Source organism: Pan paniscus, chromosome 5 (genome assembly GCF_029289425.2).
Source record: "Pan paniscus chromosome 5, NHGRI_mPanPan1-v2.0_pri, whole genome shotgun sequence".
Lineage (NCBI taxonomy): Eukaryota > Metazoa > Chordata > Mammalia > Primates > Hominidae > Pan > Pan paniscus.
The window spans coordinates 47,727,195-47,749,824 of record NC_073254.2 but is presented as its reverse complement, the minus strand read 5'-3'; the positions used below and the strand labels follow the sequence as shown (position 1 = coordinate 47,749,824).

Sequence of the window (22,630 nt, the reverse complement as noted above, 5' to 3'; positions counted from 1 at the left end):
ATGAGAGTATGGCTTGGGTACCACAACTTCCGGTGCGCCTTTCTTTACAGTTCGTAAGGTTCATAGGTATGAGAACAGCGAAGGTTCCGGGGCTAGTTTGTGTTTCAGACTTCCATATTTCCATTTGCAGTTGGGTGAAGTGGTTAGAGCTGAAAGGGGACAGCTGGAGTAAACAACTTAACTCAAATATCTGGGAACGATTTCGCGCTGAGGAAGACCCTTTGGGACTTGTAGCTCCACTCCGGGGAACGGACTCGCCGGGACTGACAGTTGCCGGAAGTGAGGCTGCGGGGAATGGCCGCCGCTGCGACCATGGCGGCTGCCGCCCGGGAACTGGTGTTGCGGGCTGGGACCTCAGATATGGAGGAGGAAGAGGGCCCGCTGGTGAGAGCGCGGAGCTGTTTCTCCTCCGTAGTTCCGGTGCTCCTAGCTTCAGAAAGACCTGAGCTGGGTTTAGGCACAAGGGTGGGAACTTGGCTGCTACCCGTGATATTACCTGTTTGGCTCCCCGTACCCTTCCCTGTGATCAGACCCGACCCTGAGCGGGACCCTAGTGGCTGAAACTCATGTTCTGGGGCACAAAATTTCAACTTCACTCCACATTTTGGGGTAGAGTCACGAAGTAGTATAGTGTAAAGGTTAAGAACATGGCCTCTGGAGCCAGACTGCCTGAGTTCTATCTCTGCCACTTACACGCTGTGTGCCCTTGGGCAAGTTAACCAGCTTCTCTGTGCCATCATTTCTCACACCTATAAGGTGAGGAAGATAGAACCTATTGTATACATCGTCGTTAGGATTAGATGAATATGTGTAAGATTGCACCTGGCATGCAGGTAAACACTATGTGTTTTGACATTTCTAGAAAGCCTGGGGTTCCCCAGAGGTGTGATAGAACACCCAAGATGGCAGGAGTCTGAGGGTCTTAAATTTAAGTGCAAGTTCTGCTCTATCCTCTGCAATTCCTAGCTTTCCTCATTCGGTCATCTCCACTGCCCTTTTTTTTTTTTTTTTGAGACGGAGTCTTGCTCTGTCGCCCATGCTGGAGTGCAGTGGCGCGATCTTGGCTCACTGCAAGCTCCACCTTCCGGGTTCACGCCATTCTCCTGCCTCAACCTCCCGAGTAGCTGGGACTACAGGCGCCCGCCACCACGCCCGGCTAATTTTTTGTATTTTTTAGTAGAGACGGGGTTTCACTGTGTTAGCCAGGATGGTCTCGATCTCCTGACCTCGTGATCTTCCCACCTCGGCCTCCCAAAGTGCTGGAATTACAGGCGTGAGCCACGGCGCCCGGCCTCCACTGCACTGTCTTGTCTTTTACCTTTTTTATTTTTCTTGAGACGGGTTTCCCTGTGTTACCCAGGTTGACCTTGAACTCCTGATCTCCTCAAACAATCTTCCCGTCTCAGCTTCTAAGCAGTTGGGACTACAAGGAGCCCACCACCATGCTGGGCTACCTCCACTGTCTCACTGGATCGTCTCACTCCTTGTCGTATTCCTTACCCATCAGCACAAAATAGGAGAGTGGGTACAACGTGAGACTCTTAGAATTTTTCAAAGCAGTACCTGTGGCTCCCAGTAAAAGCAGCTCCTTCTCACTTGAAAGACTGGGGATATCCAATTATATTTTTTCTTTCTGTCTTTCACCGCACCCTACTCCCATTAACTTATCCCTTTCCAGGCGGGTGGTCCTGGGCTCCAGGAACCACTGCAACTTGGGGAGTTGGATATCACTTCTGATGAATTCATCCTGGATGAAGTGGATGGTAAGCAATGGCATGGGGTGGGTGCAGTACCTGTAATCTGAGAGGCATGGGGGCTGGAAGGAATAAGGTAGGGATTGGTGTGCAGATACTCAATGTGGGGAGAGGGAGCTGTGGAGCTGGACCCTTATGATAAACTTCTATTTCCAGTTCACATTCAGGCAAATCTGGAGGATGAGTTAGTAAAGGAAGCTCTTAAAACGGTGAGGCTTTCCCCTGTACTAATCTGCCCTTCTATCTATTCTACCCCAAAAGGAAAAACAACAGTCTCTTGCTTTTGTTGTATCAGCCTGGTATCTGACCCTTTAGTCCTTCACTGATTCTGTTACAGTGTCCCTTTACTGAGACTTCCTTCTGACCTGTCATCTTTATGTTCTCCCAGGGTGTAGATCTCCGTCACTATTCAAAGCAAGTTGAGCTGGAGCTACAGCAGATTGAACAGAAATCCATTCGGGATTGTATCCTCCAGCAGAGGGAAGGGGTGGTGCTATTGACATGGGGATTTTGTGGCGTGTGGTACAGATGTCCCAGCTGGGGTCAACATCTCTGAGGTTTCTATCACTTCAAAGAGAAATTGGAGAGGTACTACAAATCTGAGGATCTCCCATCTTCACCATGAGGCCCCTTGACTTTTTGTGGATCAGATATTCAAGAGAGTGAGAATATAGCATCTCTACACAACCAGATCACAGCCTGTGATGCTGTCCTGGAGGTTAGTAATCATGATCTGTGACCCCTAATAGCTACTCTGAACCAGATCATGGACTCTGGTGCCATTTTTAGGTCATCAGCCTCAAGATGGGGACAGGTTAGGGTCATTTTCAAGATGACTTCAGGAGCCTTTTTTGTTATTACTGCCATATTTAATGTTATTTCCTGATAATCTGGGGTGTCTCATCATCTGCCACCCTCAAGGACTGATAAATACTGAAGACTTCACCAAGAGTCTTTGGTGGCCCACTTATCCCCTACAAACCCTATAGCACTCCAGCAACATCTACCCTCCCTACAGCGAATGGAGCAGATGTTGGGAGCTTTTCAGAGTGACCTCAGCTCCATCAGCTCTGAGATCCGGACACTGCAGGAACAGTCAGGAGCCATGAACATTCGACTTCGAAATCGCCAGGCAGTTCGGGGGAAACTTGGGGAGCTTGTTGATGGTCTGGTGGTGCCTTCTGCTCTGGTCACGTGAGTTACCAGTTTGAAGGGTTATAATGTCCATAGCAGGTGGATGGGCTGGGGTGACCCACCCTATTTACCATATGGGTCTCCTGGCTCCAGGTTAAGTGCTTTTTAGAAATTAGTAGCCAGGTTAACCACCATTTCTTTAGGTATGCATTAGGCATCAAAGATTAAGATTAAGAATGATGTAAGATCAGGTGTATAGTGGGGAGGTCCAGGAATAGAAAACTTTGTACATGTGTCCTGACTATATGGTACAATGCAAGGTGGTAGAGATGACAGGGGCTGGAGGTAAGGAGTGTGGTCTGGGTCTGGTTTAGGGATGTCTGGGTCTCCCTTGTAACTCATCCCACCCCTCCCTGCTAACCAGGGCAATTCTGGAGGCTCCAGTGACAGAGCCCAGGTTCTTGGAGCAGCTACAGGAGCTGGATGCCAAGGCAGCCGCAGTCAGAGAGCAGGAAGCTAGAGGCACAGCAGCCTGCGCAGATGTCAGAGGCGTGCTCGATCGGCTCCGGGTCAAGGTGGGAAGTAGGGATGGATACCCTGGAGGCTACTGGAAGCAGCCTTCCCAAGATCTTCACTATGGATTTCCTTGGCAGAGCTCACTGTAGCCTGTCTCCAAGAACTTCACCATGCCTTTTCTGGGCAGCCCCATTCTTGCCTCTCTGGGTTTCCCTGAAAATCTTGAGAAATACCAAAGAGATATTCACCACCCTTCTGCCTATGTTTACCATTTGTTGCTTCCCCCAGTTCCTCTCATACAGCAAAAGGGTTGCAGCTTCATGCCCTGTGTTTGGTTCCCCACATCTAGGCAGTGACGAAGATCCGAGAGTTTATCCTCCAGAAGATTTATTCCTTCAGGAAACCCATGACCAACTATCAGATCCCCCAGACGGCCCTGCTGAAGTACAGGTCACAACCCCAAGGAAGTGCATGGGATGGCCTTTGAGCTTTTGAGCAGCCTAGTGTGGGCATCTGGTTTCTTGGGAGACAGGTAGACTGACATGTTCCTGACCCCCTAGGTTCTTCTATCAGTTTCTGCTGGGCAATGAACGAGCAACAGCAAAGGAGATCAGGGATGAATATGTGGAGACGCTGAGCAAGATTTACCTGTCTTACTACCGCTCTTACCTGGGGCGGCTCATGAAGGTGCAGGTAAGGTCAGGAGGGAGAGGTATTCCTGGGCACATGGACTGGGAGGAGGGGACATCCCTGGGCAAGGAATATTTTATTGTGTTGTGGGAAGAGACGGTTATCAGTTCTCTTTTCTCTTTCCTTAGTATGAGGAAGTCGCTGAGAAAGATGATCTAATGGGTGTGGAAGATACAGCAAAGAAAGATATCCTAGTACTGGGGAACCCTCATGCCAGGCCTTGAGAGTGGGAGGACTTTCGACTCCAGCCACCGATGCACTGCTCCTTACCTTTTCCTATGGGACTGAAACCTTTTAGAATGTGATGAAAGCTATAGCCTCCCTCCCCAGAAAGATGCACACATTATTTTGACACATAGTTTTGCATATGATTGCAAGGGAGGGAGAGACACCCTGAAGCCCATTCACAGATGTCAGCACGTGGGGCCCTAGTACTGGGAAAGAGGGCTGGCTAGGCCACGTCTGCCTGTCTGGGGTCCCCACAGATAGTGAGTCTTTGGGCCCAGTTATGGTCTCATTGTTTTCCCTGACTCTGACCCATCTTACGATTCTTCTCAAAGCCATCGCTCCGCAGCAGGAACACCATTTTCACCCTAGGAACCCGCGGCTCTGTCATCTCCCCCACTGAACTTGAGGCCCCCATCCTGGTGCCTCACACAGCGCAGCGCGGAGAGCAGAGGGTATGAGGAGGAACAAGCTTCAGTCACGAAAGAGGCTCTGAGCACGGTGGGGAGAGAAGGCCAGACCTCAGGGCAGAGCTTCCCAACCTGCAGGCCCTGTCTTAATCCCCTTAGACTTGGGAGTGGCCTTCTCCAATCACTCCAGCCTGCTGTGATGTGAAAAGAGCTGGGAACCATTGACTTAAGGGCATGCAGAGGGGAGAGACTGGATGAGGGGAATGACAGTCAGAGGCAGGTGTTGAGGTGGATGCAGGAGTAGCAACAGCAGGTGGGTGTAGGCCCTTTTTGTACCCCTATGTTCCCCCACCTTTTCAGTGCCCATTCAGCTTGCTCTTAGACAGCCTGGACCTAGATAGATGCGAAGGGTCTGCCTAGCTCTTATTACTCAGGTTTACTGATTTTCCAGCCATATCCATGGGAAGTCAGTGTTGGGGTCCATCCCTTCTGTTTTTCTTCTTTACTCCTCCTCTCCCAGTATCCATTTGAGGCCCTCTTCCGCAGCCAGCACTACGCCCTCCTAGACAATTCCTGCCGCGAATACCTTTTCATCTGTGAATTTTTTGTTGTGTCTGGCCCAGCTGCACACGACCTGTTCCATGCTGTCATGGGCCGTACACTCAGCATGACCCTGGTAAGACTCCTGTTTCCTGTACTGTTCAACACCTTTGTCCCCAGTCTTCATCAGCAGCATAGTGGGGTCATGACTCTGGTAGAACTGAAATCAGGATCGCCTCATTCTAAAATGTCTAAGCCTTGGCTGGGCGTGGTAGTGCACACCCATAATCCCAGCACTTTGGGAGTCCAAGGCAGTAGGATTGCCTGAGCTCAGGAGTTTGAGACCAGCCTGGGCAACAACCTCATCTCTACAAAAAATGAAAAATTAGCCCGGTGTGTGTTGATGTGTGCCTGTGGTCGCAGCTACTAGAGATGCTGAGGTGGAAGGATTGCTTGAGCCCAGGAGGTCAAGGCTGCAGTGAGCCATGCACTCCAGAGTGAGACCTGTCTCAAAAAAAAAAAAAAAAAATAGCCAGGTGCAGTGGCTTACGCCTGTAATCCCAGCACTTTGGGAGGCTGAGGCGGGAGGATCACAAGGTCAGGAGTTCGAGACCAGCCTGACCAACATGATGAAACCCTGTCTCTACTAACAATACAAAAATTAGCCAGGTGTGCGTGGCCTGTGATCCCAGCTACTCGGGAGGCTGAGGCAGGAGGATTGCTTGAACCTGGGAGGAGGAGATTGCAGTGAGCCAAGATTGCGCCATTGCACTCCAGCCTGGGTGACAGAGCGAGACTCCATCTCAAAAAAAAAACTTGTTACTTAGACTTGTCACAGTGTTACTCCCCCATGAAATCCTCAGTGCTTAGGGTCCCTGAGACTACCCCTACTGCTGACCCACAATCAGGCAATAGCACGTGAAAACTGAGGGTCCCCCAAATCTTGGTGCTCAAACCCCTGACCCAAGCTCAGCCCTGAACTCTGCTGTGATAGGCTTGTGATCATAGATCCTGGTGCGGCCAGGTGCAGTGGCTTATGCCTGCAATCCCAGTACTTTGGGAGACCAAGGCAGGAAGATTGCTTGAGGCCAGGAGTTCGAGACCAGCCTGGGCAATGCGGCAAGACCTTGTCTCTACAAAAAAATTTAAAAATAAACTTAACCAGGCATGGTAGTACACACCCATGGTCCCAGTTGCTTGGCAGGCTGAGGTGGGAACATCACTTGAGCCCAGATGTTTGAGGCTGCAGTGAACTATGATTGTACCATTACAATCCAGCCTAGGTGACAAAACAACAACCTGTCTCTAAAGCCGAAAACACCGGGTGCAGTGGCTCACACCTGTAATCCCAGCACTTTAGGAGGCTGAGGTGGGCGGATCGCCTGAGGTCAGGAGTTCGAGACCAGCTTGACCAACATGATGAAACCCCATCTCTACTAAAATACAAAAATTAGTCGGGCGTGGTGGCAGGCGCCTATAATTCCAGCTACTCAGGAGGCTGAGGCAGGAGAATTGCTTGAACCTGGGAGGCAGGCAGAGGTTGCAGTGAGCCGAGATTGTGCCACTGCATTCCAGCTTGGGTGGCAAGAGTGAAACTCTATCTCAAAAAACAAAAAAAAAGCCAAAAACGTAGATCCTGGACAGGAAAGCAGGGGGCAGTTCCATTTTACGTCTCTCCCTTCTGTCCTGTCCAGTGCATCATCCCCAAAGAAACAAATGCATTTGTTCATAGTCACTGAGGACAACAAACTGACATTCTCTTTTAATCCTCTGTTTGTTCCCCAATCACACAGAAACACCTGGATTCCTATCTAGCTGACTGCTACGATGCCATTGCTGTTTTTCTCTGTATCCACATTGTTCTCCGGTTCCGTAACATTGCAGCAAAGAGGGATGTTCCTGCCCTGGACAGGTCACTGAATTCTGGTCCTTGATGCCCAACAGGCCACGAACTCTCTTGGTCTTGCATGACTCTGCCCTGACCTTAGACTCCTACTGACCTGGTATCATCAACCTTTATTCCCATTCATTTGCTCCAGAGGCAGTACTGCTGCTTTTTGACTCACCTTTCTCCAACCACTGCCCCCCAACCCCCACAACTAGCTATTGACCATTAAACTGAATGATGCCCCACTCCCTCCCATCCCCCTCCAACATTCCTTGCTGGCTGACCTCTGATTCTGATTAAGCCTACAGGTACTGGGAACAGGTGCTTGCCTTGCTATGGCCACGGTTTGAACTGATCCTGGAGATGAATGTTCAGAGCGTCCGAAGCACTGACCCCCAGCGCCTAGGGGGGTTGGATACTCGGCCCCACTATGTGAGGGAGGGCAAGGGTAACAAAGGGTTCTTGAAAGGCAGGGCTCTAAGCATCATTGTGGGGGTTGGCCAAGGTCACAGTTGTGTCATGGGCCACGCTATGAGCAGGTGTTCTGGGAGCGTGGTAAAACTCATGGTGAGTGGTGCACTGTGGGTAGGAGGGACTGAAGGTAGAGTCACATCACATGGAGGTGGGTTGGCTAAGGAAGTTGGGAGGTTGTGTTGGTTGGGCCAGGAGGTGGGTGTGATTTTCCTTCCCACTCTCTCCTAGATCACACGCCGCTATGCAGAGTTCTCCTCCGCTCTTGTCAGCATCAACCAGACAATTCCTAATGAACGGACCATGCAATTGCTGGGACAGCTGCAGGTGAGGGTCAGACAGGAGACACTTCCCAGCAGCAGGGCTGCTGCCAGTGGGTGGAGTCTGAGGAGGAGCCAGATGGGGCCCAGATGACCTTGCTTTCTGGTGTCACCTCTTCCTCTCTGCCTTTTCAGGTGGAGGTGGAGAATTTTGTCCTCCGAGTGGCAGCTGAGTTCTCCTCAAGGAAGGAGCAGCTTGTGTTTCTGATCAACAACTATGACATGATGCTGGGTGTGCTGATGGTAATAGGTGCTCCTTCTCCTTGCCTTCCTACCCAGAAAATTCGGTTTCCCTCACTGCTGTTAGCTCTGTGAGGGCAGAGATGATGCCTGTCTTGTTCAGTGTTTTACTCTTGGAGTCTGGCACAGTGTCCAGCTTAGTACAATAAGTGTGGAATGAAGGGGACATCCTGAAGTGAAGGACTGCTTTCCCCAAACTAGACATTTCCCTTTGTCTTCCCTTAGGAGCGGGCTACAGATGACAGCAAAGAGGTTGAGAGCTTCCAGCAGCTGCTCAATGCTCGGACACAGGTAGGGGTGTGGGGAAAAGGGAAGAGACAGCCTTGTGTGCTGTTTTCAGCTCTGTGTGTGTGTGTGTGTGTGTGTGTAGGGAGTGGCATAATGGACCTCAGGTATGCGGAATTACTGTAACTCTTGATTCACAACATACTGTCATTATTGGTCTATTTTATTTTATTTTGTCTTTGGTTTTTTTTTTTTTTTTTTTTTTGAGGCAAAGTGTCACTCTGTCACCCAGGCTGGAGTGCAGTGGCATGAACATGGCTCACTGCAGCCTCAACAGCCTGGGCTTAAGTGATCCTTCCACCTTAGCCCCCTGGGTAGCTGGGACCACAGGTGCGAGCCACCACGCCTAGCTAATTTTTTATTTTTAGAATGAATTTTATTTTTTTCTTTATCTATCCTCTCAAGCATTTATCCTTTGTGTTATAAACAATCCGATTACACTCTAAGTTATTTTAAAATGTACAATTAAGTTATAATTGACTATAGTCACCCTGTTGTGCTGTCAAATAGTAGGTCTTATTTATTCTTCCTATTTTTGTTTGTACCCATTAATCATCCCCACCTTCTCCCCAGCCTTCCACTAGCCTTCCCAGCCTCTGGTAGCCATCCTTCTACTCTCTTCGTACATGAGTACATGAGTTCAATTGTTTTGATTTTTAGATTCCACAAATCAGTGAGAACACATGACGTTTGTCTTTCTGTGCCTGGCTTATTTCACTTAATATAATGATTTCCAATTCTATGCATGTTGTTGCAAATGAGTCTCATTCTTTTTTATGGCTGAGTAGTACTCCATTGTGTATATATCCCACATTTTCTTTACCCATTCATCTGTTGATGGACACTTAGGTTGCTTCCAAATCTTAGCTATTGTGAACAATACTGCAACAAACGTGGGAGTGCAGATATCTCTTCAATGTACTGATTTCCTTTCTTTTGGGTATATACCCAGCAGTGGGATTGCTGAATCATATGGTAGCTCTACTTTTAGTTTTTTGAGCAACCTTCAAACTGTTCTCCAAAGTGTTTGTACTAATTTACATTCCCACCAACAGTGTATAAGGGTTCCCTTTTCTCCGCATCCTTGCCAGCATTGTTATTGCCTATCTTTTGGATAAAAGCCATTCTGACTGGAGTGAGATGAGATCTCATTGTAGTTTTGATTTGTATTTCTCTGATAATAGTGATGGTGAGCCCCTTTTCATATATGTCTGTTTGCCATTTGTATTCTTTTGAAAAATATCTATTCAAATCTTTTGCCCATTTTTTAATAGGATTATTAGACTTTGTCATGTAGAGTTGTTTGAGCCCCTTATATATTCTGGTTATTAATCCCTTGGCAGATGGGATTTGCAAATATTCTTTGTCTCTTCACTTTATTGTTTCTTTAGCTGTGCAGAAGCTTTTTTTTTTTTTTTTTTTTTTTTTTTTTTTGAGATGGAGTTTTGTTCTTGTTGTCCAGGCTGGAGTGCGATGGTGCGATCTCAGCTTACCACAACCTCCGCCTCCCAGGTTCAAGCAATTTTCCTGCCTCAGCCTCCTGAGTAGCTGTGATTACAGGCATGTGCCACCATGCCTGGCTAATTTTGTATTTTTAGTAGAGATGGGGTTTCACCATGTTGGTCAGGCTGGTCTCAAACTCCTGACCTCAGGTGATCTGCCCAGCTCTGTCTCCCAAAGTGCTGGGATTACAGGCGTGAGCCACCGTGCCCAGCTGTGCAGAAGCTTTGTAACTTGACGTGATCCCATTTGGCCATTTTTGCTTTGGTTGCCTGTGCTTGTGGGGTATGGCTCAAGAAATTTTTGCCCAGACCCGTGTCTTGGAGATTTTCCCCAGTGTTTTCTTGTAGTAGTTTCATAATTTGGTCTTAGATTTAAGTCTTTAATCCATTTGATTTGGTTTTCATATGTGGCGAGAGATAGGGGTATAGTTTCATTCTTCTGTGTAATGGATAGCCAGTTTTCCCAGCACCATTTATTGAAGAGACTATCTCTCTTTTTTTTTTTTTTTCAGACGGAGTCTTGCTCTGTCACCTAGGCTGGAGTGCAGTGGTGCAGTATTGGCTCACTGCAACCTCTGCCTCCTTGGTTCAAGTGATTCTCCTGCCTCAGCCTCCTGAATAGTTGGGATTACTGATGCCTGCCACCACGCCGGGCAAGTTTTTGTGTTTTTAGTAGAGACGGGATTTCACCATGTTAGCCAGGCTTGTCTTGAACTCCTGACTTCAAGTGATCCTCCCACCTTGGCCTCCCAAGTGCTGGGATTACAGGCGTGAGCTGCCGTGCCTGACCAAGAGACTATCTTTTCCCCAGTGTATGTTCTTGGCACTTTTATCAAAAATGAGTTTACTGTAGGTGTGTGCCAGCTAATTTTTTAATTTTGTAAAGACAGTTGTCTTTACAAAAGACAACTGTTGCCTGGGCTGGTCTTGAATTACTGCCCTCAAGTGAAAAATCTTATGATTCTTTTTTTTTTTAAAGACGGAGTCTCACTCTGACTCCCACACTGGAGTGCAGCGATACGATCTCAGCTCACTGCAACGTCCGCCTCCCAGGTTAAGTGATTCTCCTGCCTCAGCCTCTGAGTAGCTGGGACTGCAGGCACGTGCCACCATGTCCAGCTAATTTTTGTATTTTTAGTAGAGATGGGGTTTCACCATGTTGGCCCGGCTGGTCTTAAAACTCCTGACCTCAGGTGATTCACCCGCCTCAGCCTCCCAAAGTGCTGGGATTACAGGCATGAGCCACTGCACCCGGCCTAGATTCTGTTTTTAATGACACTGGAAAACAACGAATTTTTGTTTTGGTATATATATAGCTTTACTTTTAACAGCAAGAACACACACAAAAAAAGGGGGAAAAAAGCAAGAACACAATAAATGCAATAGATCAACGAGTACCTGTGCACGAGAAGCACAGGGATGGTTTCAGTAGGATTTCATAGTTTGATGGTGACTTTTGCCAAGCTGCTACTTCTTGGATTGTGTGGTGTGTTTGTGAGTGTTTATATCATTAAAAAACAAAACAGCCACTGCACTGGGTTGTTTTATTTTTTAATGATATAAACACTGATGAGACAAGGCAAGAAAACAGCAAGGCTAAAAAGAAAAAAAAAAAGCCAGGCATGGTGGTATGCACCTGTAGTTCTAGCTATTTGGGAGACAAAGGCGAGAGGACCACTTTGAAATCCAGGAGTTCGAGGTTACAGCGAGCCATGATCATGCCATTGTAGTCTACCCTTGGCAACAGAGCAAGACCCTGTCTCAAACAGCAAAACAAAACAAAAAACCCCAGAATCACAGGATTTTTTTCATGCATGATTTTTCTAATATTGTCATGTTATTGCATATGGCTATAGCTCATTCCTTTTCACTGCCATATATGACTTGTGTGATTAAACATATTCTATAAATGGATTGTTTCCAGTTTCTTGCTTCTGTGAGCATTGTTTTATGAATAATCATGTCTTTTAGCACACATAGATATTGATTATCTTCATCAAAAGTTTCTCTTGGGTATAAACCTAGGACAGTAGTCTTGCTGCTTATAAGATATGCAGTATTAATCTTTATGAGACAATGATAAATTGTTTTCCTAAGTAGTTCCTTCTCACCAGCAATATGTAAGAATTCCTACTGAGCCACATTTTCTCCAACATGTGGTATTATCAGGTCTTTGCCATTTTTTTTCTTTTTTTTTTTAGAGACCAAGGATGCTGCTAAAGATGCTCGGGATCAGAAATGTTTCAGATTTTGATTTTTTTTGGATTTTGGATTCCTTGCATTATTTTTACTGGTTAGCATCTGTAGTCTGAAAATCTGAAATCTGAAATGCTCCAAAGAGCATTACCTTTGAGCATCATGTTGATACTCAAAAAATTCCGGATTTTGGAGCATTTTGGATTTCAGATTATTGGATTAGGGATACTCAACCTGTATTTCAGTGAGTTTTATTTGTAATTTCCTGATTACTAATAACATTGAGCATCATTTCAAATGTTTAGTAACTATATGTAGGGGTTCAGTCAGGCTGGTGGGAAAAATATTAGTTACGATAGCCACAAACCCTCTTGGAAGGCCTAAGAGTTTGCATAACTTCGGTAATAGATATGGTTGAAGGCGACCTGATCTTTACCTTTAGTTAAATAAATTAGAGTAATAACAAAGGAATGTGGGGAAGTTATCTAGGTAGCTTGTTTACTCATATGGTCTTAAGACTAACCTTTGATGTACCGCAGGTGCTTAACTGCTTACTACTCAGGAAGTCCACAATGTCAGTTACCCCGTAGTGGTGTTGACTCAAGTCTTTGTCAATTAATCTTTACTGAATAAATGCGAGTCTCACTAGCTGGTCAGGGCCGCCATTGCAACTGTTTACAGTACTCTTCAGGGAGTCTGTAAACAGCCTGGACACACTAAGCTGGACTGGCAAAGCAGAGTATCTGCATGTCAGTGTACCTCATTCATCCGTTGCCGGGTCAGGGGTCTGCAAGGGACAGACTCCCTGAAGCTGGTGCTCTGTGTGAGGAGCGTCACCACAACTATACAATTTTTTTTTTTCATGTAAAATGGCTGTCATAGCATTTGACCTTTTAAAAATCGGCTTGTGGCTGGGCAGGGTGTACACCTGTAATCCCAGCACTTTGGGAGGCTGAGGCGGATGGATCAGTTGAGGCCAGTAATTCAAGACCAGCCTGGCCAGCATGGCAGAACCCTGTCTCTACTAGAAGTACAAAAATTAACCAGGCATAGTGGCGCATGCCTGTAGTCCCAGCTCCTCAGGGGCGCTGAACCTGGGAGGCGGAGGTTGCAGTGAGCCAAGATTATGCCACTGCACTCCAGCCTCAGTTACAGAGCGTGACTCTCTCAAAAAATAAAGAAAAAAATAAGTCTGCTAGTATTTTTTATTTATAAGAGTTCTTTGCATCTTCTACATACTAATCTTGTTGATTATACATAGGTTACAGATTATCTTTTAGTATGTATCTTTTTACTTTTTTTTTTTTTTTTTTTTTTTTTGGTGAGATGAGGGTCTTTCTGTGTTGCCCAGGCTCCTGGGCTCAAGAGATCCTTGCACCTTTTTTTTTTTTTTTGAGACGGAGTTTCACTCATGTTGCCGAGGCTGGAGTGCAATGGCGTGATCTCAGCTCACTGCACCTCCGCCTCCCGGGTTCAAGCACTTATCCTTTCTCAGCCTCCTGAGTAGCTGGGATTACAGGCGCGTGCTACCACGCCTGGCTAATTTTTGTATATTTAGTAGAGATGGGTTTTGCCATGTTGGCCAGGCCAGTCTTGAACGCCTGACCTCAGGTGATCCATCCGCCTCAGCCTCCCAAAATGCTGGGATTACAGGCATGAGCCACAGCGTCCAGCCTTTGTTTTTTTAATGTTGCTTTTTGATGAAAGAAATTTGTAATTTTAATATGATTGAATTTATCTGTCCTTCATTTTTATGTCTTTGTTTTTAGTAACAGTCTTGCTCTGTCACCCAAGCTGGAATGCAGTAGTGTGATCATGGCTCACTGTAGCCTCAACCTCCTGGGCTCAGGCAACCCTCCTCCCTCAGCCTCCCAGGTAACTGGGACTACAGGTGTGTGCCATATGCCCAGCTAATTTTTGTTGTTGTTGTTGTTTTGTAGAGACAGAGTCTCACTATGTTGCCCAGGCTGGTCTCAAACTCCTGGCCTCAAGTGATCCTCCCGCATCAGCCTCTCAAAGTGCTGGGCTTACAGCCACCATCTACCACGTCTGATTATTTTTGTCCTGTTTAAGAAATTCCTGGGCTGGGTGTGATGGCTCACGCCTGTAATCCCAGTACTTTGGGAGGCCGAGGCGGGTGGATTATGAGGTCACGGGATCAAGACCATCCTGGCCAACATGGTGAAACCTCGTTTCTACTAAAAATACAAAAAAATTAGCTGGGCGTGGTGATGTGTACCTGTAGTCCCAGCTACTCATGAGGCTGAGGCAGGAGAATCACTTGAACCAGGGAGGTGGAGGATGCAGTGAGCCAAGATCATGCCACTGCACTCCAGACTGGTGATAGATGAGACTCCGTTTAAAAAAAAAAAAAAAGAAATTCCTTATTACTCCAAGGCCAGAAAAATATTATGCTACATTTTCTTCTTAATATTGTAGAATTTTGGCCAGGTGCAGTGGCTAAAGCCTGTAATTCCAGCACTTTGGGAGGCCAAGGCAGGAAGATTGCTTGAAGCCAGGAGTTTGAGACCAGCCTAGGCAGTATAGTGAGACCTCATCTCTACAAAAAATTAAAAAAATATATTAGCCAAGCATAGTGGCACACACCTGTAGTCTCTGCTACTCAGGTAGCTGAGGTGGGAGGATCACTTGAGCCTGGGAGGTCGAGGCTGCAGTGAGCCCTGTTTGTGCTGCTGCACTCCAGCCTGGGCAACAGAGTGAGACCCTGTCTCAAAAAATAATAATAAAATTAAAGAATAAACAAATATATAGAGAGAATTTTTTTTGTTACCTTTAAGTCTCAAATTTACTTGGAATTAATTTTTGTGTGTGATGTGAGGTAGGGATCTATTTCTTTTTTTTATGTGGATGGTTGGCCCAGAACCATTTATAGAAAATCTTTTCTTTTTTTTTTTTTTTTTTTTTTAGACAGAGTCTCACTCTTGTCACCCAGGCTGGAGTGCAGGGCCACAATCTCAGCGCACTGCAACCTCTGCCTCCTGGGTTCAAGTGATTCTCCTGCCTCAGCCTCCTGAGTAGCTAGGATTACAGGCATGTGCCACCATACCCAGCTAATTTTTGTATTTTTAGTAGAGATGGGGTTTCACCGTGTTGGCTAGGCTGGTCTCGAAAAGTTTTCACATTTTAAAAAGGCTTTAAGGATTTTGATTAGAATTACATTGTCTACAGATTAATTTGGAAGAACTGATACTTTATGATATTGAAACTTCCTATCCATGATCATGATCATGGGCTCCCTATCCTTTTTTTTTTTTTTTTTTTTTTGAGACAGGTTTTGCTCTGTCACTCAGGTTGGAGTGCAGTGGCACAATCATAGCTCACTGCAGCCTTGAATTCCTGGGTTCAAGTGCTTCTCTTGTCTCAGCCTCCCGAGTAGCTAGGACTAGAGGCACACAGCACCACACTTGGCTTTTTTTTTTTTTCTGTAGAGAATACAAAATTTAAAAATTTAATTTTTTGTAGTGTCTCACTAAACTGGGATTACAGATGTGAGCCACTCCACCTGGCTGCCTCCTCCAATTTTTAAGATAGTCTTTTAATGTCTTTTGATAACCTTTTAAAATCTTCAGCACAAAGACACTGTAAGTCGTTTGCCATATTTTTAGGTGGGTATAATACGTATGTTTAGTTCTACTAGGAATAAATAAATCTTTTCTAGTCTTTTGTCTTTAACGTCTTATGTTTTTGATTTCTTATTCTACTGGCTAACACTCCCAGGATGATGTTTAGAAGTTGAACAGAAAGGTGATAGTGAGAACCCTTTTCATATTCCTGATTTTGAAAGAATTGTTGCTGGCGCTGTGGCTCATGCCTGTAATCCCAGCACTTTGGGATGCTGAGATGGGAGAATCTCTTGAGCCCAGGAGTTTGAGGGGATCAGCCTGGGCAACATAGTGAGACTCCATTTCTTTTTCTTTTTTTTTTTTTTTTTTAGACAGAGTCTCCCTCTGTCTCCCAGGCTGGAGTGGTGCAGTGGTGCGATCTCAGCTCACTGCAAGCTCCGCCTCCCAGGTTCATGCCATTCTTCCTGCCTCAGCCTCCCGAGTAGCTGAGACTACAGGTGCCCAGCACCATGCCCGGCTAATTTTTTGTATTTTTAGTAGAGACGGGGGGTTTCACCATGTTAGCCAGGATGGTCTTGATCTGACCTCGTGATCTGCCCGCCTTGGCCTCCCAAAGTGCTGGGATTACAGGTGTGAGCCACCATGCCCGGCTAAGACCCCATTTCTTTAAAAAAAAAAAAAAAAAAAAAAAAAAAAGCCAGGCGTAGTGGCATGCACCTGTAGTTCTAGCTGCTTGGGAGGCTGAGGCGGGATCATTGCAGGAGATTAAGGCACCCACAAAGATGCACTTAAACCAGTTGTTTCTGCTGAGAGCAGCTGGGATTTGTCACTGGATTTGCCAGGTATAGAGACTCGCCAGCTGCCATCAATGCTTCTGGTCCTTTTTGGTCAGCTGCTGCTTCATACTACGTAGGAAAGATTGTTAAAGCCCAGTGCACTGTTTCCTCTGGTCACTCCTCTGCTATCAAGATGTTCTCTTTTGCGTTACAGAAAGCTTAAAGTTCATCTAAGTCCAGACCAGTACTCCTATAGGAATATAATGCATGCCACAAATGTGAGCCACTTAAATAATTTTAAATTTTCTAGAAGCCACATTAAAAAGTAAGGAGAAACAAATGTGAGCCACTTAAATAATTTTAAATTTTCTAGAAGCTACATTAAAAAGGAGAAACAAATGTGAGCCACTTAAATAATTTTAAATTTTCTAGAAGCCACATTAAAAAGGAGAAACAAATGTGAGCCACTTAAATAATTTTAAATTTTCTAGAAGCTACATTAAAAAGTAAGGAGAAACAGATGAAATAATTTTTTAAACCACTACATCCAAAAGATTATTATTTCAACATATAATCAATAAAAAATAGTACTGAGGCCAGCACGGTGGCTCACACCTGTAATCCCAGCACAGGCCAAGGCAGGGAGGATCGCTTGAGCCCAGGAGTTTGAGACTAGCCTGGACAACATGGTGAAACCCCATCTCTACAAAAAATAAAAAAGAAATGAGTGGGACATGTTGGCACATGCCTGTTAGTCCCAGCTACTCAGGAGGCTGAGGTGGGATAATCACTGAGCCAGGAAAGTTGAGGTTGTAGTGAGCTGTGATTGTGCCGCTGCACTCCAGCGTGGGTGACAGAGCAAGACCCTGTTTCCGAAAAAAAAAAAAAGAAAAAAAGATATACTTAAAATTTATTCTAAGATGAAGTCTTCAAAATCAGGTGTATATATCATGCTTACAACACATTATATAATTTATGGCTCCTGCCTAGCAGGGGTCATCACTGTTAGTTCAACTTTTCTTTGGCAAGTCTACTCCCTGTGCCCCACCGTATACTGCTACATTATTGTTTGTATATGTGTGTGTGAGACTGCATTTGGGCAACTGTAATAGGTTGAATTTGGTTATTTAATCTCTGTCCAAAATCACATCACAAAGATGCCTTGATTATAGAAAGATCCTTCCTTGCAGCATATTAGTTATTTGACACCCTCAGTGGATATAAGTGAATATTTTGAGGGAAGAATAGAAAAGATACAATTATTTATTTATTTATTTATTTATTTATTTATTTATTGAGACAAGTTGCTGCTCTGTCGCCCAGGCTGGAGTGCAGTGACATGATCTTGGCTCACTACAACCTCTGCCTCCCGGTTCAAGTGATTCTTCTGCCTCAGTCTCCCTGAGTAGCTGGGATTACAGGCATGCACCACCACACCTGGCTAATTTTAGTATTAATAATTTATTTTTAAATGGAATAATAATTTCACTTTCTTCTTACCAGATCTTTCTGTCTGGGTTGTTTGCTTTTCTGAGTTTTTTTGTTTGAATCTCCCTTTTACATTAAACAAAAATTAACATTTTATTATGGGAAATTTCAATATGCTATTAGAAAAGCATAGTGAACCCCCAGGCATCATCAGTGATATTCAGTGTATAGCAGTTCACGGACAGTTTTGTTTCATCTATACCAACACCTATTGCTTATCCTCCTTCTGTGTCCCCCAGTTACTTTGAATTAAATCTTATACATATACAGATGAATATTATCACTTCATCTGTATCAGAATGTTATTTTTATTAAGAAAATTATTTTTGAGATAGGGCCTTGCTGTAGTGCCCAGGCTGGAGTGCAGTAGCGTGATATAACTCCCTGCAGCCTCGAACTCCTGGGCTCAAGTGATCCTCCCACCTCAGCCTCCTAAGTAACTGGGACTACAGGTGTGTGCCACCACACCTGGTAACAGATGGTTTTAAAAACTACAATACATTATCACACTTAAAAAAATTATCTTATTTAAAATAACTTCAGATTTCCCCAGTTATTTCATAAGTGATTTTTTTTTTTTTTTTTTTTTTGAGACAGAGTTTCACTCTTGTTGCCTCCAGGCTGGAGTGCAATGGCCCGATCTTGGCACACTCCAACATCTGCCTCCCGGGTTCAAGCAATTCTCCTGCCTTAGTCTCCTGAGTAGCTGGGATTATAGACACCCACCACCACGCCCAGCTAATTTTTGTATTTTTAGTAGAGACAGGATTTCACCATGTTGGCCAGGCTGGTCTCAAACTCCTGACCTCAGGTGATCTACCCACCTCAGCCTCCCAAAATGCTGGGATTACAGGCATGAGCCACTGTGCCTGGCCTTCATAAATGATTTTTATGGTTCAAATCAGGATCCATATAAAGTCCATATATGTGTCTTTTTTTAGTCTATAGATTTCCCTTCCATCTCCTCTGCAATTTATTTTTGGAAGAAACTGAGTTATTGAGTCATTTGTCATCTAGAATGATGTACAGTTTAGATTTTGCTGACTGCATTCCATGGTGTGGCCAAACTTCCTCTGTCTGGTGTATTTCTCATAGTGTGTAATTAGATGGAAAGGCTTGGTCAGATTTAAATTAGTTTTTTTTTTTCTACAGGGATATTTGAGAGGTAGTGGTATGTATTTCCATCAGGAAGCGCATAATGTCTTCTTGGCTCTCTTTGTGATGTTAGTAGCCATCAATTTCAGTGCCTAGATACATTAATTAGATTTCTGTATCTCCTACTATCTCAAAATTTTCCATCTTCTGTCTCTGCTACATTCTGAGTCCTTTCTTCAGTTATAAATTCTAATTCATTGTATAATTCTTGTTAATCTGTTGACTTTCTAAAACTGGCTTTTCATATCTAAAAAAATTTCCTTTTTTCAAGTCTGTTCATTCCTAATAGTTCTTACTAATTGGTCATTTTTACATCCTTTTTTTTTTTTTTTTTTTTGAGACGGAGTCTTGCTCTGTCATCCAAGCTGGAGTGCAGTGGCACGATCTCTGCTCACTGCAACCTCCGCCTCCCAAGTTCAAGTGATTCTCTTGCCTCAGTCTCCCGAGTAGCTGGGATTATAGGCATCCACCATCATGCCCAGCTAATTTTTGTATTTTTAGTAGAGACGGGGTTTCATCATGTTGGCCAGGCTGGTCTTGAACTCCTGACCTCAGGTGATCTGCCCACCTCAGCCTCCCAAAGTGCTGGGATTACAGGCGTGAGCCACTGTGCCCGGCCTATCCTTAACTTTAGACATTGCACACAGTACAACTGCTATCCGTATCGGATAGTTCTTAAGGTCAGCAGCTATTGCTTATTGTGTCTGCTGACTCTCTTGGTAGCTGCCCTGCTTTTGTGTCTAGTGATCTTTGAGTTCATTGTTTGATCTTAACCAGGGGAACTGTATGGGCCAAAATTAGGATTGAGGATATTTTTCTCCATAGAGGATTTTCCTTAACTTTTGCAGCAGCTGAAAGATGCCATTCAGATGGATCTACATTAGTCATGATGCCAGAATTGGGCAAATCTGCTGACACCAGGACACCTGTGTATATGTGTTTGTGTCTTTCCAGGAATTCATTGAAGAGTTGCTGTCTCCCCCTTTTGGGGGTTTAGTGGCATTTGTGAAGGAGGCTGAGGCTTTGATTGAGCGTGGACAGGCTGAGCGACTTCGAGGGGAAGAAGGTATGAGGAAAATATGGTAATGATGGGATCAGTGGTAAGGGAAGTGGAAAAGAAAAATGAAAGGATGCAGATTACATGGTGGGGGAATAGAGTATGAAAGACTGGATTGAGAGAATACCAGAAAAGAGGGTTTGATGATAAGGATGGCTATACCTTGGGGAGAACTTAGTGGAGTTGAAGATCAGCCAGATCCCTCTCTGACACTGTTTCCTCCTGCTATTAGCCCGGGTAACTCAGCTGATCCGTGGCTTTGGTAGTTCCTGGAAATCATCAGTGGAATCTCTGAGTCAGGATGTAATGCGGAGTTTCACCAACTTCAGAAATGGCACCAGTATCATTCAGGTGACCTGCAAGTCCCAGGCCCCACTCAGATCCCCCATTATTAATTATTTTCCCCATCTTTTTGCTGGGCTCAGCATCATCTAAGTGACCCTTGGTCTTCAGTTATTAGCTGTGCCCAAAGTTCTGTATGAGCCCTAACCTGATTCTTTTTTTTGTTTGTTTTGTTTTTTTTTTGAGACAGAGTCTAGCTCTGTTGTCCAGGCTGGAGTGCAGTGGCACAATCTCGGCTCACTGCAACCTCTGCCTCCCAGGTTCAAGTGATTTTCCTGCCTCAGCCTCCCAAGTAGCTGGGATTACAGGCGCCTGCCACCACAACCAGCTAATTTTCGTACTTGTAGTAGAGATGGGGTTTCACTGTGTTGGCCAGGCTGGTCTCGAATTCCTGACCTCGTGATCTGCCCGCCATGGCCTCCCACAGTGCTGGGATTACAAGTGTGAGCCACTGCGCCTGGCCGCCTAACCTGATTCTTAATCATCACTATTAGCACCATTTTACGGTTTGATCCCTCAATGACTTTCTTTGACCAGGGAGCGCTGACCCAGCTGATCCAGCTCTATCATCGCTTCCACCGGGTGCTGTCCCAGCCGCAGCTCCGAGCCCTCCCTGCCCGGGCTGAGCTCATCAACATTCACCACCTTATGGTGGAGCTCAAGAAGCATAAGCCCAACTTCTGATGTGCCAGAAACCGCCCTGAGATCTGCCGGTCATCTCCATGGACTTCTGCACCCCATTCCATACCCTTCTTCACCTGGGGTCCCCCTTCCAGTTTTCCCCTTGCTTCCCAGGCCCTTGACATGGCTTACCTGCCTTCACTCCCAGCACCTTGCCCAACAGGATAAGCTGGATCCCCTTGGCCTTCTGAATATCCCAGTGTCTTCAGGTTTCCCAAGACCACTTCCCTGTGGGCTTCCAAAATGGCCTTTATCATTTCACCAGTCTGTCACCCTCCTTTCCTGCTCCCATACACCCAAGGCTTGTTTCTTCCCCTGTAAAAACCACTGCCTCAATCTCTGGTTCACTCAACTAGTCACCATGTCCTGAGGCATGAAGCCTCCTCAGCTCTTGGAATTGCTGGCAAGGGGTGACTGCCTCTGAGTCATTGTGTTTTTCAAAGTGATTTCTTTTCTGTAGCTTTTTGACCTAAGATCTCAGCAATTTGAACACTAACCTCTCCCCTCCTGGCTCAAGAATTACTCCGAAGTCAGTCTGCAGAAAATAAATATTTAATATGACATGACACTTATCCCATTTCCTTTCTCCTTCCTCCTGAAGGTTTTTCAGGTGGCCCCATCTCTAGAATGACCTTTCCTTTCTGACTGCTTCCTGGGCTTACATCCCTTCTGGTGGGTGTAACCTCTAACCTCTAGCTACTCCCAGGCCATTGGAGGAAGGTGGCCCCTGGCTAAAATAGCAGATGCTGCAAGGGCTGAGAACCAGGCCGCGCAGCCCCAGACACTGTCCCGAGGGCTCCCTTGGGACAAGCCCAAGCTGACTCTGGAATCCCTCCTCCGTAGCAGCTCCATAGCTCCTCTGGTTGTGGCTGTGACAGCCCCTTGCTCGGGGGCTGCAGCACCCAACCCACACCCACACCGTTGGGGCAGGGCTAGACCAGGCGAAATTCGTACCATCCATTTGTTTGACTTGGAGCCTTCCTGCTGTCCTCGCCTATACGCCTCGTTTGAACTTAGGCTCTAGACTGGAGAGACACGGGGACCCCTTTAAGGCCTAAGAAGAGAGGCGCAGTTAAGGAAAAATGGTAATTTGGGGATGTTTCCTGTGTCCTCCACCCCTACGGCCTAAACATTCCCTCCCCAGGTCCCTGGAGAGTGGTGGAAAGAAAGCGGTTACTCCCCGCTTAGGCCCTTCGGATGCAGGTCTAGCCCGTCGGCAACGGGAGGTGTCCTGAGTGGGTCTGTGACTGCCGAGCACACCCGCCGCGGAGCGGAGGCTGCTGCTTCCTGAGGCTGAGAGTGGATCCGGCTCCGGGCTCTCCTAATTGGCGGACGCTGGGGGGCGGTGTGGTAACGCAGAACGGAGCGGCATCTCA

The 22,630-nt window shown here is 45.9% G+C and overlaps 1 protein-coding gene across 2 annotated transcripts; it reads left to right on the top strand.

Moving 5' to 3' along the window:
- Positions 1-5: 5 nt before the first annotated feature.
- VPS52 (VPS52 subunit of GARP complex) lies at positions 6-21,820 on the top strand. Of its 2 annotated transcripts, XM_003808585.5 has the most exons (20): positions 6-384; positions 1,679-1,763; positions 1,911-1,963; positions 2,143-2,218; positions 2,405-2,472; positions 2,773-2,948; positions 3,313-3,463; positions 3,754-3,854; positions 3,965-4,097; positions 4,223-4,280; positions 4,641-4,774; positions 5,250-5,405; positions 7,063-7,181; positions 7,466-7,589; positions 7,860-7,955; positions 8,084-8,191; positions 8,414-8,479; positions 20,129-20,240; positions 20,464-20,582; positions 21,111-21,820. In XM_003808585.5, exons 1-20 carry the CDS (start codon positions 295-297, stop codon positions 21,255-21,257), a joined length of 2,172 nt encoding a protein of 723 aa, XP_003808633.1. In that variant the 5' UTR covers positions 6-294; the 3' UTR covers positions 21,258-21,820. The 2 variants fall into 2 exon arrangements, with proteins under 2 accessions (XP_003808633.1, XP_034817730.1); XM_034961839.3 differs by lacking the exon at positions 1,911-1,963 and having other exon boundaries at positions 288-384.
- The last annotated feature ends 810 nt before the right edge of the window (positions 21,821-22,630 follow it).

Bases quoted from the DNA above. Each gene is read 5' to 3' on its own strand.
- VPS52 (XM_003808585.5), top strand. From the start codon at position 295: ATGGCCGCCGCTGCGACCATGGCGGCTGCCGCCCGGGAACTGGTGTTG. The intron at 5,406-7,062 runs GTAAGACTCCTG...CCAATCACACAG, and splicing joins GTACACTCAGCATGACCCTG to AAACACCTGGATTCCTATCT. The intron at 7,182-7,465 runs GTCACTGAATTC...TTAAGCCTACAG, and splicing joins GATGTTCCTGCCCTGGACAG to GTACTGGGAACAGGTGCTTG.